Source organism: Eublepharis macularius, chromosome 3 (assembly GCF_028583425.1).
Source record: "Eublepharis macularius isolate TG4126 chromosome 3, MPM_Emac_v1.0, whole genome shotgun sequence".
Lineage (NCBI taxonomy): Eukaryota > Metazoa > Chordata > Lepidosauria > Squamata > Eublepharidae > Eublepharis > Eublepharis macularius.
The window spans coordinates 1,954,176-1,968,515 of NC_072792.1; the positions used below are offsets into that span (position 1 = coordinate 1,954,176).

A 14,340-nucleotide genomic window follows, 5' to 3' on the forward strand; every position below is an offset into this window, starting at 1 on the left:
CTGATAAAATTATTACCATTCTGACACCTGTTAAGTTTCTGAATGTTTGCAATTGCATAATCCAATGCACTTGCAGTGCTAAGAATGCAACATAAACCTTGGTGTGCAGTTGGCTAAATATACTTCTGTTCAAAATGTGGTTGTAACCCTGGCAGCAAAATATGTTTTGGGTTTCATTGAGAAACTCCTTCATATGGTCTATTGAGATCAGAAACCAGAAATCACACTGTGGTATTGCAGAGAAAGTGGAGAGCCCTCCCCTCTGGTCTGCATAAGAAGGAAAGATCCGGTAGGCTATATAGTGCATAGAAATTTTTCACAGTTCCAGGCTCAGAGTCACGATTTTCTACCAAAAATGTTCAAAAATGGTTGATCTGAACCAGCTCAGGTTTAAAGGACCATGTTAACAAGGCACTGTTTTTATTAGTGATCTGCCAGAGGTTAGTAGTAGGGAGGTGCTGATAAAATGCATTCAATGCTACTTAGGAGGGATTTTTGAAGATGTGCCAGGAAGTTAACCGTGATGAATTCTGCTGAACTTATACACCAAAATAACAAAACTGCGGGGGGGGGGGGGAGGCGGGGAATAACCGGCCCAAACGTTAATAAATACAAAACATAAGGCTGTGAGTCCAGGCAGGAACCAGAGGACTGTGTGTATTTGGCCAGTGGCTAATCTGGACATGTCAGAGGACCGGACCACAGGGTGGGTGTGCGTCACCTGGGTGATCTCAGCATTTCTGTATTATTCATTAACCTCCTTTGGGTAGCTGGGCCTATTTCAGTGTGAATCCAGACCGAGGCCCGAGCAGGATCTGGAATGTGAATGCAGAGTTGCCGACCCTTCTGCTTCAGGTAAGGAGAGTTGCTGTTAAGGCTGCTTCCTTCCCTCTCTCTTTCAGTTCTGATCTGACCTGATTGATGCTTTTGTTTCCTAAAAGGTCCTCTGCCCTCGGTCTGGGTCTCCCTCCTTCCTGTTCTTTTTAGGCCGGTTTCCTTTATGCTGTCTGATGCTTTTGATTTAGCAACTGTTGTTCCGGAGCCAGTAGAGCCACGTGTTGGATTAGGGGAACTGGGGTCCAGTCCTCAGCTTGAGAAAAAGTTCACCTGGCCATTCTGTCTCGAAGGCGAATCTCAGGGTGGTTGTAGATATGAAATAGAAAGCGTTTGGGAAGAGACCCAAAGTGCAGAGTGGATTAGGCAGGAAAGGAAATTTTTCCCCAAGTGTCAGAGAAATCAAGAAATCTCGTCTTTTCATGCGATATTCAGATTGTGCAGTGAAGCACTGTTTTAAAAGGCAGGCCCTTTAGAAGCCTGTGGCTTCTGCATTAAAAAAACACCCTAGCATTTCTTCAAGTGGTTTACAGAATGTGCGGCATGTAACAATTACTGTGCAATCCAAAGCAAAGTCACTCCAGTGTAAGCCCATTGCTTTCAGTGGGCTTAGACTGGTGTAACTCTGCTTAGGATTGCACTGGTAGAGTTAAAACCGTATATGACCCAAACCAAATTGCAGCCTTAAGCAGTGTAAAATTCAGCACCCTTCGGTAGGACTGGCAATAACTTCTGCATGTTTTAAGCAAGGCGCCTGCATCTTTTTTTATTGCAAAATAAGCAGAAATAGTATTTCCAGGCTAATTCTGAGAAATGTGGAGGTGCCTACGTGCGAGTCAGTGGTTTTCAGCGTGGGGAACTGCCGAAGGGAGGAAAGAGCCACGGTCGGGCACAGGTGCCAGGCAAGGTGCAGCAAACTTCAGGCACCATAAAGCCAGCTGTTGAAGTTCTGCCAGTCCTCCTCCCTCACAACTACTAGCCTATCAAACTTGCTTTTGTGCAGTGTGAGGATCTTTTCAATTCTTTGGAGGAAAGGCAACGATTTCATCTAAATTTATATTTGTGCTTGTAACAGAGGGCATTTCTGGCCCGTTTCTAACGGAGGAAGAACCAGGCGGCTCGTAGTTCACTTAATGTGCCATTTACGTTTATGATTTTAAAGGGTAGAATAGACAGTTGGTAAAAAAAATCTATCCTTAGTAAGTTACTTTCTTTAGTTCTATATTGCTTTCTGATCTAAAGAAGGTTTGTATACTCCTATTAATGGATATTGCGCGATTTGCTTATATTTCCTCCATTTAAGGTGACTTAACCCTATTTTTCGTTATGACTGAGCTCAGAATGCATTCACATAAAGTTGTCTGTATAAATTGGTTCCGCTGTGGTAAATATTAATTTCTTGGCCAAAAATCTACTCTCCTCTAGGAAAAAAATGTTTAGCTGGCTGTGAGTAGATGCCCATGAAATATGGGTACGGTGGGATAATTTGCAAGATCTCCCAGAGAGGGTATTAGCATATAAATAGCAGCTGCAGTGATGACCATCACAGCTGAGTACGTTTAATTTTTAGTTTATAAGATAGAATGGGTTTTTAAATGCGTAGTCATCAAGCCTCCTGAAAGACAAATGAAGTTTAGAGTTCACTTGTCTGAGGAGGCTTTACATCATGTTAACGGAAGGAAAACTGAGCCCACCACAGAAATACTTTAAGGAGAATGATAATTTGGGGCTGGGAAAGGAGAGGAAAAGTAGCAGAAATGGTAGAAAGGCTTCAGTTGCAAAACTTACAGTGCGGTCCTAAGCAGAGTTACTTCAGTCTAAGCCCATTTATTTCAGCGGACTTGGACTAGAGTACCTCTTTGGAGGATTGCACTGTCAAGCTCAGGTGTCTTAAACACAAACCTGTGACCTCTTGATGCGTCTCCCTCGGCTATCCAGCCTCCTCAGATGTGGGCCAGCTGCAACTATAGTCCTGCTATGTTGGTAGCTGTTACACCAGCACTTGTTGCAGTGCCACATATCGCCCTCCTGCGAACCCTCAGTGATACCAAAAGAGGAACAATAGTTGCGGTAGAAAACAAGAGAACGTTAATCTTGACTGTCGCTCCCACAGCATTTCCGGCGACTGTGCTACCGCGCACCAATCGCAGTGTCCCTGGCTCTTGTTCCTGCACGGAAGTCGTCTCTTGGTGGCACTAGCAGAAAAGTCCTGATGCTGATATGGCCCGGTCTGCTCCCCTTCCCCACAGAATGCGTGATCAAACTGTCAGGGACCTGTACGTAATAGTACCTCCCTTGCTGGTGATCCCTGTGGCCCAGTGTTTAGGACAGCCTTTGGAGTGACAGGCAGCAGGCTTCCCTTTAGAAGGGTTTGAGCCCTGGTGGTGATGACCCCCCCCCCACAAAAACAAATGGGGGTAAAACTGTACAGTTGCAGTGATGTCTGGGGGAGGGGTGGCCGTTTTGTAAGGGAGCCACATGGACAAGGAAAAATGCACAACATAACAACAAAGTCAAGGAGGAACCCTCTGAACTTCAGTGGGAAGCGCCTAGTATATGACCCATTAACATTGTGGGAATGTGGCAGGGCTTTCCCCGCATTCCAAGAAGCAAGAAAATAAGTTTCTGGTCCAGAAAATTTGAGGCTGGACTGGCGGACCTTTCCCTGATGAATTTCCCCTCAAAGGTCAAAACAGCCTTTCTCACAGAAACCAAGGCTTGAAGGCTGGTAGCACGGTGTGGTTGCCTAATAACCCCTACAGTGGCATCTGAGAGGGCGTTTGTTTCCTAAAGCTACTGGCGCTGCGCTGCCTCTGTTGTTTGGGTTCTTTAACCACTTTTTAAACATTCTTTCAGTTTGGTAGAGAGATCTGTTTTGTCTCTTCATGGATCTAGTCTGGATATATCCACAGATCTGGCCATGTTTTGAACTAAATATATTGGTAGAGAGAGATCGTGTGTGAGTGGAACGAATGGCGCAAATCCTTGCAGCCTCCAAGTTGCTCCTGGGGGTTGGGGAGGTGGGGAAGTTGGGCTTATTCCCTCTTGGGCTGCAGTCCCTGTGAGGCATCTTTGATTGTTTCCAAGCATCCTTCGAAACCACAAAGGGGGGGGGGTTGGGGAGGGGGGGGAGCTGCTGTGAGGGGAGCACCAAAAATCACCACTGCAAACTTGCAACATTTGCAGTAGGATAGGAACCGACCCATGGTTTTTCAATGGCACCTGCATGACTCTTATCTTAACAAATGAAGAAAAATACCAGCTGTTTAAAGTTATATAAGAACCAACCTTTTATATCAAAGGGCTTAATTCCTCATAGTTAGGCAAGCAGTTAATTTTTTTTTACAAGAAATACAAAATTTAATAAAAAATGCTCTCTCAATTCAAGGATGCAGACAATAAGCATAATATTTTATGAAAATGGCCCCCATATTTAAAATCTGGCATTATGCATTGTAGCACCAAGTCCGCATCTACCTTTTAGAAAATTAAAACACATAAATTCTGTTTAGTGTTTGATATGCAGTGCTCTAGCTGAAAGCTATAATGGCCCTAAAACCTTGGGTTGCTTTTCACCTTTCATAAATTCCTGGGTAGATTCTATACAAAAAATAATTTTCAGCTCCGTGGCTCATTGTTATTCAAACGTGATTGATCGTCGTCATTTACTCAGTGAGGAAGTTAAGTGCTCCTGTCATTTCCGAAGAGTATAATTGGGACGTTTCACAGGTCAGCGCTAGTGACAGGTTTCCCTTTTGATTAGTGTTGGACTGATAACAAAAATTACAGTTTCCTATGATTAATGCTTCCTGTAGAGCCTAAATGCACAACTCATGGATTGTGCCTAAACAAAGTGAATTTTCCTCTTCTTATTCCTTAGCATAGCTTTGTGAGGGTCTCAGAGTTGGAGCCCCTGCAAGCAGGCAGGGGCGTTGACACTTCACTTCATGTTAGGCGCTTGCAACAGGGGCATTTCTGTGAGGACTATTTTAGTGCGTCCTCTGCATTGTCAGTAGTCCACAAAAATAAAATTAGGAAAATTTAGAAAGTCTTGAAAAAGGTTGCTTAACTGTTTCAAGTTTGACCATTAGATTTTTTTTTCAGATGTGTGCCTTATTCTGCACACAGCTTTATTGACTGCAGCTGAAATGCAGGGTGTGTGGAAATCCCTTTCGTATGTATGTATGTATGTATGTAAACAGCCTGGCTCGCCCCCTCTCCAGCCAGGCGCGCTTTGGACCTATCCAGAATTTGGGCGGTCTCTGGCTAGGCAACAAGGCTTCACTTGAGCCAGACCCCCCTCCCCCAACTGCAGAGAAGACCCCCCCCAGGACCCCAAGAAGGGGGGGGACCAGGAGATGAAGGGGGCTTGCTCTCCAGTGGGGAAGAAGAGCTTTAAACCGAGCCTGCAGAGGAGGACTCTGGGGACAGGCGCGTCTGCTCAGCCACCTCTGGAGCCTTCCCTTCTCCAGGCTTTTAAAAAGGGGGTTAGGTCAAGATGTGTAGCCATGTGAGTCTGTCTGTAGCCATAGAAAAGAGCAAGAGCCCAGTAGCACCGATAAGATTAACAAAATGTGTGGTCGGGTATGTATGAGCTTTCATGAGTCACAGCTCAGTTCTTGGACCCAGGCTGCCCCCCCCCCCCCCGTGACATTTCGGGTGTGAATACGGGAGTGCGCACTAAACCGGTTTCTGCCCTCCCAGAGGCAAGTCTTTGCTGCTTTTTGGCCCCAGGAAGCGGGTGGGAGGGGGGAGTACAGAGGAGGAGGAAGAGGCAACCCACCCATGGAGAGACACAAGCAAAGAGACATTTTTAAAGAGATTTTCATACAGATTTTTCCAGACATTTTGAGTGCCCCCAGGAGGGGGGCCGCCAAATCAGTTTACTATGTTTTCACACAATGGGCTTGGATGCTCGTATAATCACGGCTTTGTGGCTATTGCAGTTCCTTACATTTTTTAAGTGCAGTGCATTTCATCGAGGTGTGAAACCTGTGCTAAGCCAGTCTCCCTCTTTTTGCATTATTTCTGTAAATGTTTTAGGAAATTCCAGGTGGGGTTCTGTGCTAAACTATGAAAATAGCTCTTTGAGATGTGTTTTCTTGAACTGGCGTTGGCTGGGGCAGAGTGAGTTTCTCTCGCTCTCTCTTTCTGTGTGTGTGTGTGAGAGAGAGAGACGAGCAGTTCGCAGAGCATTGTGTAGTGGATGTGAATTTTATAAATCCGCTAAACTTTTAATGTTTTCTGTGTTTAACTGTTTACAGTCTTACTGCTGTACATATTGTTAATACCCTGGTAACTCCAGTAACTTTTTGGTTTAAAGGTGTGGTGAGGGAGGGGCCGCTGTGGCTGAGAAAGTAGGCAACTCCCCCCCCCCCAAGACCAGTCCCAGTCCCAGTCCCAGCTGTCTCCAGTTACAGAAAGCCCCAGAACGGGGGCTGGAAACCATCTTTTTCAGCCCAAAGCCCTGAGGTGCCACTGGCAGGCGGAGTAGAGCCTGCGATGAGGCAGCTCCAGGCGTTCATGTGCCACTGCAGTAAAATCAGAAAACCAAAAAACTAGAAAATTCATTTATTTCATTGTATATGTTGAGGAAATCCTCAGGTACCGTAGAACATTCCTGTCAAAATATGAACTGGAAGTGAAGAAGTATGTCTTTTGCAGATACTGGAACTATACCTAAAATGTGTTCACACAGATTGGTGCAGAGGCTAACGCAGGAGCTGAACTGAGATGGCAGACCTCCACTGACTGTGTGTGTAATTAAATTATAGGAGGCTGCCCTGTCCTAATGGAGGCGTTTGTGTTCACCCGCTCGGCTGTATGTTTATACTTTGCCTTTGGTGCTTTGATGTTTTACTGTAGATGAAAGCTTCTGACGATAGCAGCGATAACGAGGAGTTTGTAGAAGTACCTGCCAAGGAAGGCTACGAGCCCCACATTCCAGACCACCTTCGGAAGGAGTACGGTGAGTTTGCCCAGCTGTGGAAAGCGCCGCCTCTGCATGTTACAGCTGCAGTAAAGTAAATAAACAGCCATTATGAAGTAATAAAGTGATCAGGCGTACGGGTAATCTCTCTGATTGCTCTGAGGAAATCATTACATAGATAGGGGAGTAAAGAAAAATAAATACTCTCCAGGAGGCATCGTGGGTCAGGGGCTTGCTTTATTTCCTCCTATTCCACTGTAGCTTTGAACCAAGATGCAGTTGTGTGTGTGTGTGTGTGTGTGTTTCTATGACACTTAAAAAGGAATAGCTGTTTACTCAGGTGTGTAGTACAAGATACGTCTTTGTGGCTTGGAGTTGCTGTTGATCACTTAACGGCACAGGATGGAGTTTGCTTTGCTTGCTGCACTGATGCTGCTTCGCGGCGCCCATGTAATACGATGCGACTGAAGCCACATCTCTGGCTCAGCTGTGACCCCGTGTGTCAGGGCAGGAGGGGAGCGAGATCCTTACGATTCTTATTTAAGTATTTTAGTCCTTTCCTTTATGAATATATTCCTTTGACCAAACATCTTGAGCAGAGTCAATATTTTGCCAGGATGTTAGTCCTCATTACCTGCCCAGTCTCTGGGGCCAGGGGTGACACGTTGTGCGTCTGCCCTGTTTATCAAACATCTCCATCGTGTTCCTTTTTGAGTGCCTCTGTACTCGAAAGCTACACAGCTTTCTGTTGATTAGAGGTGGTGGGGAGCGCTCTGTCCAAGAAAATGTTGAAGCCTTAATATTGCTTTACCCAGAAATCATGGAACTTACTGGAATGCTGCCTTGTGAAAAGAACCTCTCCCCCCGCCCCCCGCCTTCAAGTGGCCACTTTCCCGAGGAAGCAACCTTACTGTGAAAAGATCCACTCACAGTATATTATGTAAATTATTGCCCAGGGCCATCTGCTGTTTGTCATCATGTATCTGTCCAGAGAGAAATTACTGGATTGGTCTGGAGTCCTGTATAAGCTAGCCATGGTTGGGGAATGTTCATTTTTGTGAGCATCTGACAGGGTTATTTGGTTCAAAAACATCTCCGTTCCCCAAAGCAAAGAGGTTAATTACACTTTCCCCTCTTATCCCCCTCCCCGGCAACATGAGTTAAAATAGCCTTTATGCCTTCATGCGTATCTCCAAATCCCAATCGGAATGGAATTGCCATTAAGATGTGCACTCTCATTAATGATCCTTAAAATTCTATATACTTTATTCTTTATCTAAAATTAACTACCGTATATTTAAGCCAAATAACCTTTATCTCTTCGATCTTTGTTCTAACCATATAGCATCTGTAGAAAGCCTTCTAGTGAACTAAAAATGGTAAGGTTTAATTTTTGTTAAAATAAATTTTATCACGCAAGTTAAATGTGCCTCGTGCAGGACTGAATTTTATACAAGTTCGGAGGCCCGGCAGTGAAGGTCATAAAGGGCTTGTTCTGTTTCTGTGTTTAAAAGTCCAGGAATTCAGTGTAGATAGATGAAAAGGGAGACGTTCTCTATAGCCAGGGAAGAGGAGGAGGAGGCACTTTCTTCCTCTCCCCCGTTCTCCTACCATTTCTGGCAGCTGATCAGCAGCAAGAGGCCTTTGTGCACAGTGAGGCTGTGCTCGCAGCGAAGCCAGTGTTGTCAGGGCGTTCGGGAGCCGGGGTGTTCTCCCTGCAGTGAGGAGTGGAGAAGACTGGGGTAGACTAACCAGGGTTTGTGCAAGACAGAGTTTGTGTAAACAAATCAGTTTGTCTCTTTAAACTCTGTCTCCTTAATTATTTCTGGACCATTTTTGGACTAAGTGACGTTCATGTTTATATAATAATAATAATAACAACAACAGTGTGCTTATGTACCACTCTTCTAGACAGATTAGTGCCCCACTCAAAGCAGTGAACAAAGCCAGTGTTGTTATTACCTCCACAATACAGCCGGGGAGTTGGGCTCAAAGGCGCAGTTGATCCAAGGCTACCTGCGGAGCTCATCGCAGTTGAACCAACAGAATGCTGATTCACAGCCCAACCACTTAACCACTGTGCTACAGCAGCTCTCTAGGTTGAATGAAATTTTATTACTGTCATTAGACCAGCATAACATGCAGCTCTCTAGGCTGTTGACTTTGTAAGATTTCTCAAAACATTTTCCATTGGTTGGTTCTTCCCTTTCGGCTTGCGCCCAAGGACGATGGCCTCTGGGCGTGCCCATGCGAAATACCTGCAGGAAGAGAGGGGGGGGGGGAAGTGTAACGTAGGTGGCCTTCAGCCGCTGCTGGAAAGCCAGCAGGACTCCCCCCCCGCCCCCCCATGCCGGTTCTTCTTATTGACGTAAATTTTAGCTAAGCCCTGCCAGATGCTTATGATCCTTGTTAAAAGAAAAACTGTGGGGCTGGGTTTTTAATGCTAAAGGGGAAAGGCCTGGTTGGCTCCTACAGAGGTCCCACTGATTCGAGAAGGGGCGATCTTGTCCTCCTTCCCTTCCACTTGGCTTTTGTCTGTGAGGCCCAGCAGTGCCTTCTGTCAGCTGGGCGAATGAGGAGGCAGAGAAAGATCATCTTCCACCAGCCGAACATCCGTAGCGTCGGGTCCTGTGGAATTCCCTCCTAACAGCGCGTCTCTTTCCGTGGATGCGCTGTTTTTTGTTTTAGAGGAGAGCTCCGCTGGTAGTGGAAAAAATCCAGGCGAACTCAATGAGCTTAGCTGTAGAAACAAACTAGAGGAAAAACTACATTTAATTTTTTTTCATTAAATTTTGTACAGTCTGTGTAATATGAAACCCTTTAAGAGTCCAGAATTTTTACTTAATTCTTCTGATTAATCAGGTGGAAATTTTAAGGTGTGCTTAAAGCATTCATTGATTAATGACACCAATTAATCAATTAAAGCCTTTAGTCTTGATTTAGCTGTGAGGTTTAAAGCTTTCCATCTTTGCTTTCATTAGCCCATTTCTTAGTACTTTATCAAGACTCTGGCTGGTTTACTTGTTGTGCTTTCTATAGCTAAGATTAGAAGAAACACAGAATAGAAATTTTTAATTTGAATAAAATAAAGCCTGTTCACAAATCACAAATACTTCTTCCATAGTAGTCTTTATTTTCCCATTTGGCTTTGCGTTCATTTAGCAACTAAAAATCAAGTTAATTTCAGACTTCAGCCTTGCTATGCCAAAAAACATATAACAATCTGTAGTACAGATTTAATTTTTCTTAAATGATTCATTTATTATATTGAGTCACCTGAACTATCGCTCATAGTTAGGTCTAACATAAGGTGCAGCCACTGATTAGAAGAAGGCAGACGAAGGGGTCTGGCCCAGCGTGGCGCCACTCCAGAGCCCAGGCGGTGTTCGGCGCCGTATTTAAAGTGATAGAGTCGCTTTCCAGTAGGGGAGTGTTAGATAGAGGTACTTGTTTCTTTGGTTGGAAGCACCCTGACATAAAATAATATTGAACTTAGATGCCAAGTGTAGTGAATCATCCTAAGTTAAACAACTGTTAAAATCTGTGGTGCTGTTCTGTACATAATAATGTCACACGATACGAAAACAGTCCTTCTAAATAAAACTCTCTATTCTGAATTTCTGTTGAAATCAGTGATGCTTCCTAAATTCGTAGCTGTTCCTGTCAGGATGGGGGAAACAGGTGATAGTTAAAGGACAGATTTTTTTGAAAACTTTTATTGAGAGCTACTGTGGTGTAGTGGTAGGATTCCATACTAGATTTGGGAGACCCAGGTTCGAATCCCCACTCTCCAGTGACAGCTTTATTGCGTGACTTCAGGCCAGTCCCACTTTCTCAGCCTAACCTCCCTCACAGGGTGATTTTGTGAGTAAAACAGAGATGTGGGAAATGGATTTAATGAAAGAGATTTTATGTAACCTTATGTGCCTTCTATCACTGTTACGCACTTTTACTATTCTCAGGAGCTAATGTAGTATTTGTAACGCAACTTGCAAGAAAATGAAACTTGAAACAAAGACCAAAGCAGAATGTATGTTACACATGTAAAATCACTGTGAAATGTATGATCAAAGTACGGTGAAGTTTGCTATCAGGTAGATCACACTTAATAAGTTTAATGAGCATCTGTTTGATTTCTGACACCTGTTTCTTACTTGATACAGAAATCCCCTTTGTGAAACTGTCCATGCAAAATGTTGCAATGAAAGGTAGCTAAGATTAGAAACATCTCTCAAGGCTGAGAAAGAAAACCAACAAAAAGGAGAAGGGGGACTGAATGTAACTATAAGCACATTCCAGGGGAGGAGAGCATTTCTCTCACTCGGAACCCAGAGAATTATTCTCCGCTTGAAGCCCCCAAGGTTGCCAGAAAGCGATATTGGGGCGCCGCTAATCAATGTTACATAGATCAAAGGAATGGGCATGAATGAGAAGCCCACGAAAGAGAGGTGTGAGAATGGAAGATGTTCCTTCCGGAGATAACACCAAGGACAGATAAGATGATAAATTGCAATTGGGTAATGCTGTAACTATGCTGTTGACATAAGTCGTTTCTTCCAATCAGAATACCCTTAGACACTTGTATCATGAGAGGTGGTCGCCCACTTGAGCCAATGGGGGACCCTGTGTTTTCCGAGCCAATAGAATAACAAATATTACAATTAACCAAAAGGTATTAATTGCTTTGTATTGCTATTGTAGCTTTGATGAGCGTTGGGCATGAGGAGACCTTTTACTCTCTGTAACCATAGTTCCTCCATTGTTTAATAAACGGTTGTAGATTGCTTCATCTGCAGGACTCCATGTCTGTCTCTTATTATGATTGGCTAGAGGGACATTTGGGACACCAGTCGTGTCCAACAGAGATAAGGAGTAAGATTTGCACCACCTTGATCTCCTTGCAGGTATAGCTTGATAAAACTTTTTAAATAAACATCACACATTTCTTGAAACTGAAGTATAAACCAAATGTTAAACTGGGAGGGGGGACATAAGGGAAGAAAAATTTGATTTCTGAGGTTAATGGGTTGGATCCCTGGAGGATTTCCATGAAGGGAAAGGAGGAGCCAGCCTTTTAAAAAAAAAAAAAATCCTTCCTCTCACTGCCCACCCCCAACTCCCCCCTCATGCTATCACCTTGGGATGCAGTGGGGGAGGGTGAGGGGGGCCGGGGGGGGGGTCTGCTCTGCTCCGTCAGCCTCACGTTCAGCGAGATCTAAGCCCTGTTGTGGGAACTAAGCCGTCCTTCTGCCTGCTTGGGTCCGGGAGAGGCTGTCCTGCCGATCAGTAGGATTTATCTCACTGCGCCCTTTGGAGGTGAGGCGTTCTTCTCTTTGGCGTCCTTTGACTCTCAGAGCTCTGTCCCGTTCACAGTGGATGGATGTTCTGGCTCTGCCACCAAGGATCGCGAACGTTTTGCTTTGCATGTTCTGGGGGAAACATTATTTTGCCTGGCACCAGGCCCTACTTAGCTGTAAATGAAAAAGTTTTAATGTTTACAGGAAGCACTCGGTGTGTGTGTGTTTGTACAGGAAATATATGAATTTCAAAATGAGAAACATGTTTAAGTCAGTTATTTACATCTGTCTTGTTAATGATGTAAATTAATCCACCGTGCTTATGGTCAAAGTGGCTGATGTATCGCTTTGCTGTCTTTTGAAATAAACCTTGCATCGATGTACCTGTGAATGCAAGTGAGTTTACGTTGACATGCTCAGTGGCTGACTCCTATACCCCAAGGGCCTGGTCCTTCTGTGGGCTGGCGGGCAGGCAGGCTCATAAAGTTGTTGGCCTCTTACTTCACAGTTACGGAGCCAGACATGCCCAGGCACACCACTTCTTAACATGTGCTCATGCTGTGACATGGCACACATTGGGCTTTTCTGTACACTTGACTTATTCCTGATTTTCTTAGCAATTGATTGAGGAAGGCAACGGCAAGCAACCCCATAACAAAAAGTCTTCCAAGAAAGCGTTGTGCTGCGACGCCCCCCCCCCCCCCGGTGGGTTAGTAATGACTTGGTACCTTTACTTGATCCCCAGGCATTGAAATCAGGTTGGGTATGGTTCTTCTGTACAGCTGCCCTCCTGCATTTTTACAGTTGTGGAGTTAGTTTATATTTTTCCTCATGCACCTTAAATAATCAGGATTTTCAAGCAAGGATGCACTTGTCATCAGTAGCATCACGTACCTTTTTAATTTTTGTGCATGCATACATCACTATAAGGGCCAGATTTTTTTAAATGATTGAAAATGAATATACTGCCAGTCTTTGTATGGGGGAAACCTAAAAGGCTTTGCCGCCCATACCTAATTCTTTCCCCACTCCAGTCCAAACCAGAGAGCCCTGCCCAGGCTAACCTGGAGCCAGCAGGCAGAGGCTAGCCCCAGTGGGGCAAGGCAGCCTCTGTTGAGATGGAGCCCCAAATTGTGCTGTTTCTTCTGGTGCCAGAGATGCCCCCCCCTCCTGGACCACCAGGGTGTTTGCCATTGTTTTTTTTAAAAAATAATTTCATATCCCAGTACTGATCTATCATTATAATTTAGCTTCTCTGAATTCTCAGCTTTCATTTTTTTTTTAAAAAAAGGAAGTCCCTAGCCCCTTCCCCCTTGAAGATATAAGGAAAAAGTCATATCTCTGCAAATGAAAAAGAAAAAGATTGAAAACAAAACCCGGGAGCGGTGGAAAGGAAGACGGGAGGGGGAGGGGTGGGTGCTGTCAGTCCAATCATCACAAAGTGGGTTGGGGGTAGGTGGGATTGGGTGGGGCAAACCACACTAAAAGTAACATTTATACCCAAGGAAAAATGGACTCCACGTGGGCTTTCAGGAAAAGATCGTGGTGAAAGTGGTCTCAAAAGAACTGTAAATACCATGAAAAATCTTTTTTTTTTTAAAGTGAAAATTAAACAAACAAATGTGTTCAGAGATCATGGGATCAGCCCAGTATGGGACCAGAACTGACAATACAGCCCCATGTGGAAAACCCTGCAAAGTCCAAAAGAGAGATGACATTTGAGTGCATGTTCCTTTTCCAGAGCTTGTTGGCATTTATTTTTCCTTGAAGTGGAACTGTTTTTGTACTTTGATTAACATTTGGAAGGGCTTTTTAATCACCAGCCAAGTAACCTCATTTGGGAGACTAAGTTGTACTTGCATCCCACTGATCTGCAGTGCCTATACTAACCAATCCCAGTCGCTGCCTCCCCCCCCCCCCACACACACACATCATAACTCCTTTGTTCGTTTGATTAGATAAAATTGACAGTTGGAATAAGTCACTAGTTTAAAGGTAAGGAAAAGAGAAAGAACAACACGGAGATAACGGACATTGGGGGTGCCAGGACAGGAGGTGGGCTAGTCTGTCTTGAACAGAGAGATGTCGGAGCCCCTGGTTTCTCCCCTAGTCGAGCAGCATGCTGATTTCAGGACAAGGATCGCCATTTCCTGCCTGATGTATCCACCAATTTAAGTTCTAACTTAAAAACAAATAAAAATTTGAATCTGCCATTAATATGGTTTTAATTAGAAAACTATAGCAGAATGCTTATCGTTATTCTTACACTCATATAAAATG

General features: G+C 44.4%; 1 protein-coding gene across 2 annotated transcripts in view; it reads left to right on the top strand.

The window, feature by feature from the left end:
- Positions 1 to 14,340, top strand: part of UVSSA (UV stimulated scaffold protein A) — a 93,858-nt gene that overhangs the window by 16,825 nt on the left and 62,693 nt on the right. For both annotated transcript variants that reach the window (XM_054974735.1, XM_054974736.1), the window contains one exon: positions 6,700 to 6,802. In XM_054974735.1, coding sequence (XP_054830710.1) covers positions 6,700 to 6,802 — 103 coding nt within the window. The remainder of the gene's footprint in view (positions 1 to 6,699; positions 6,803 to 14,340) is intronic.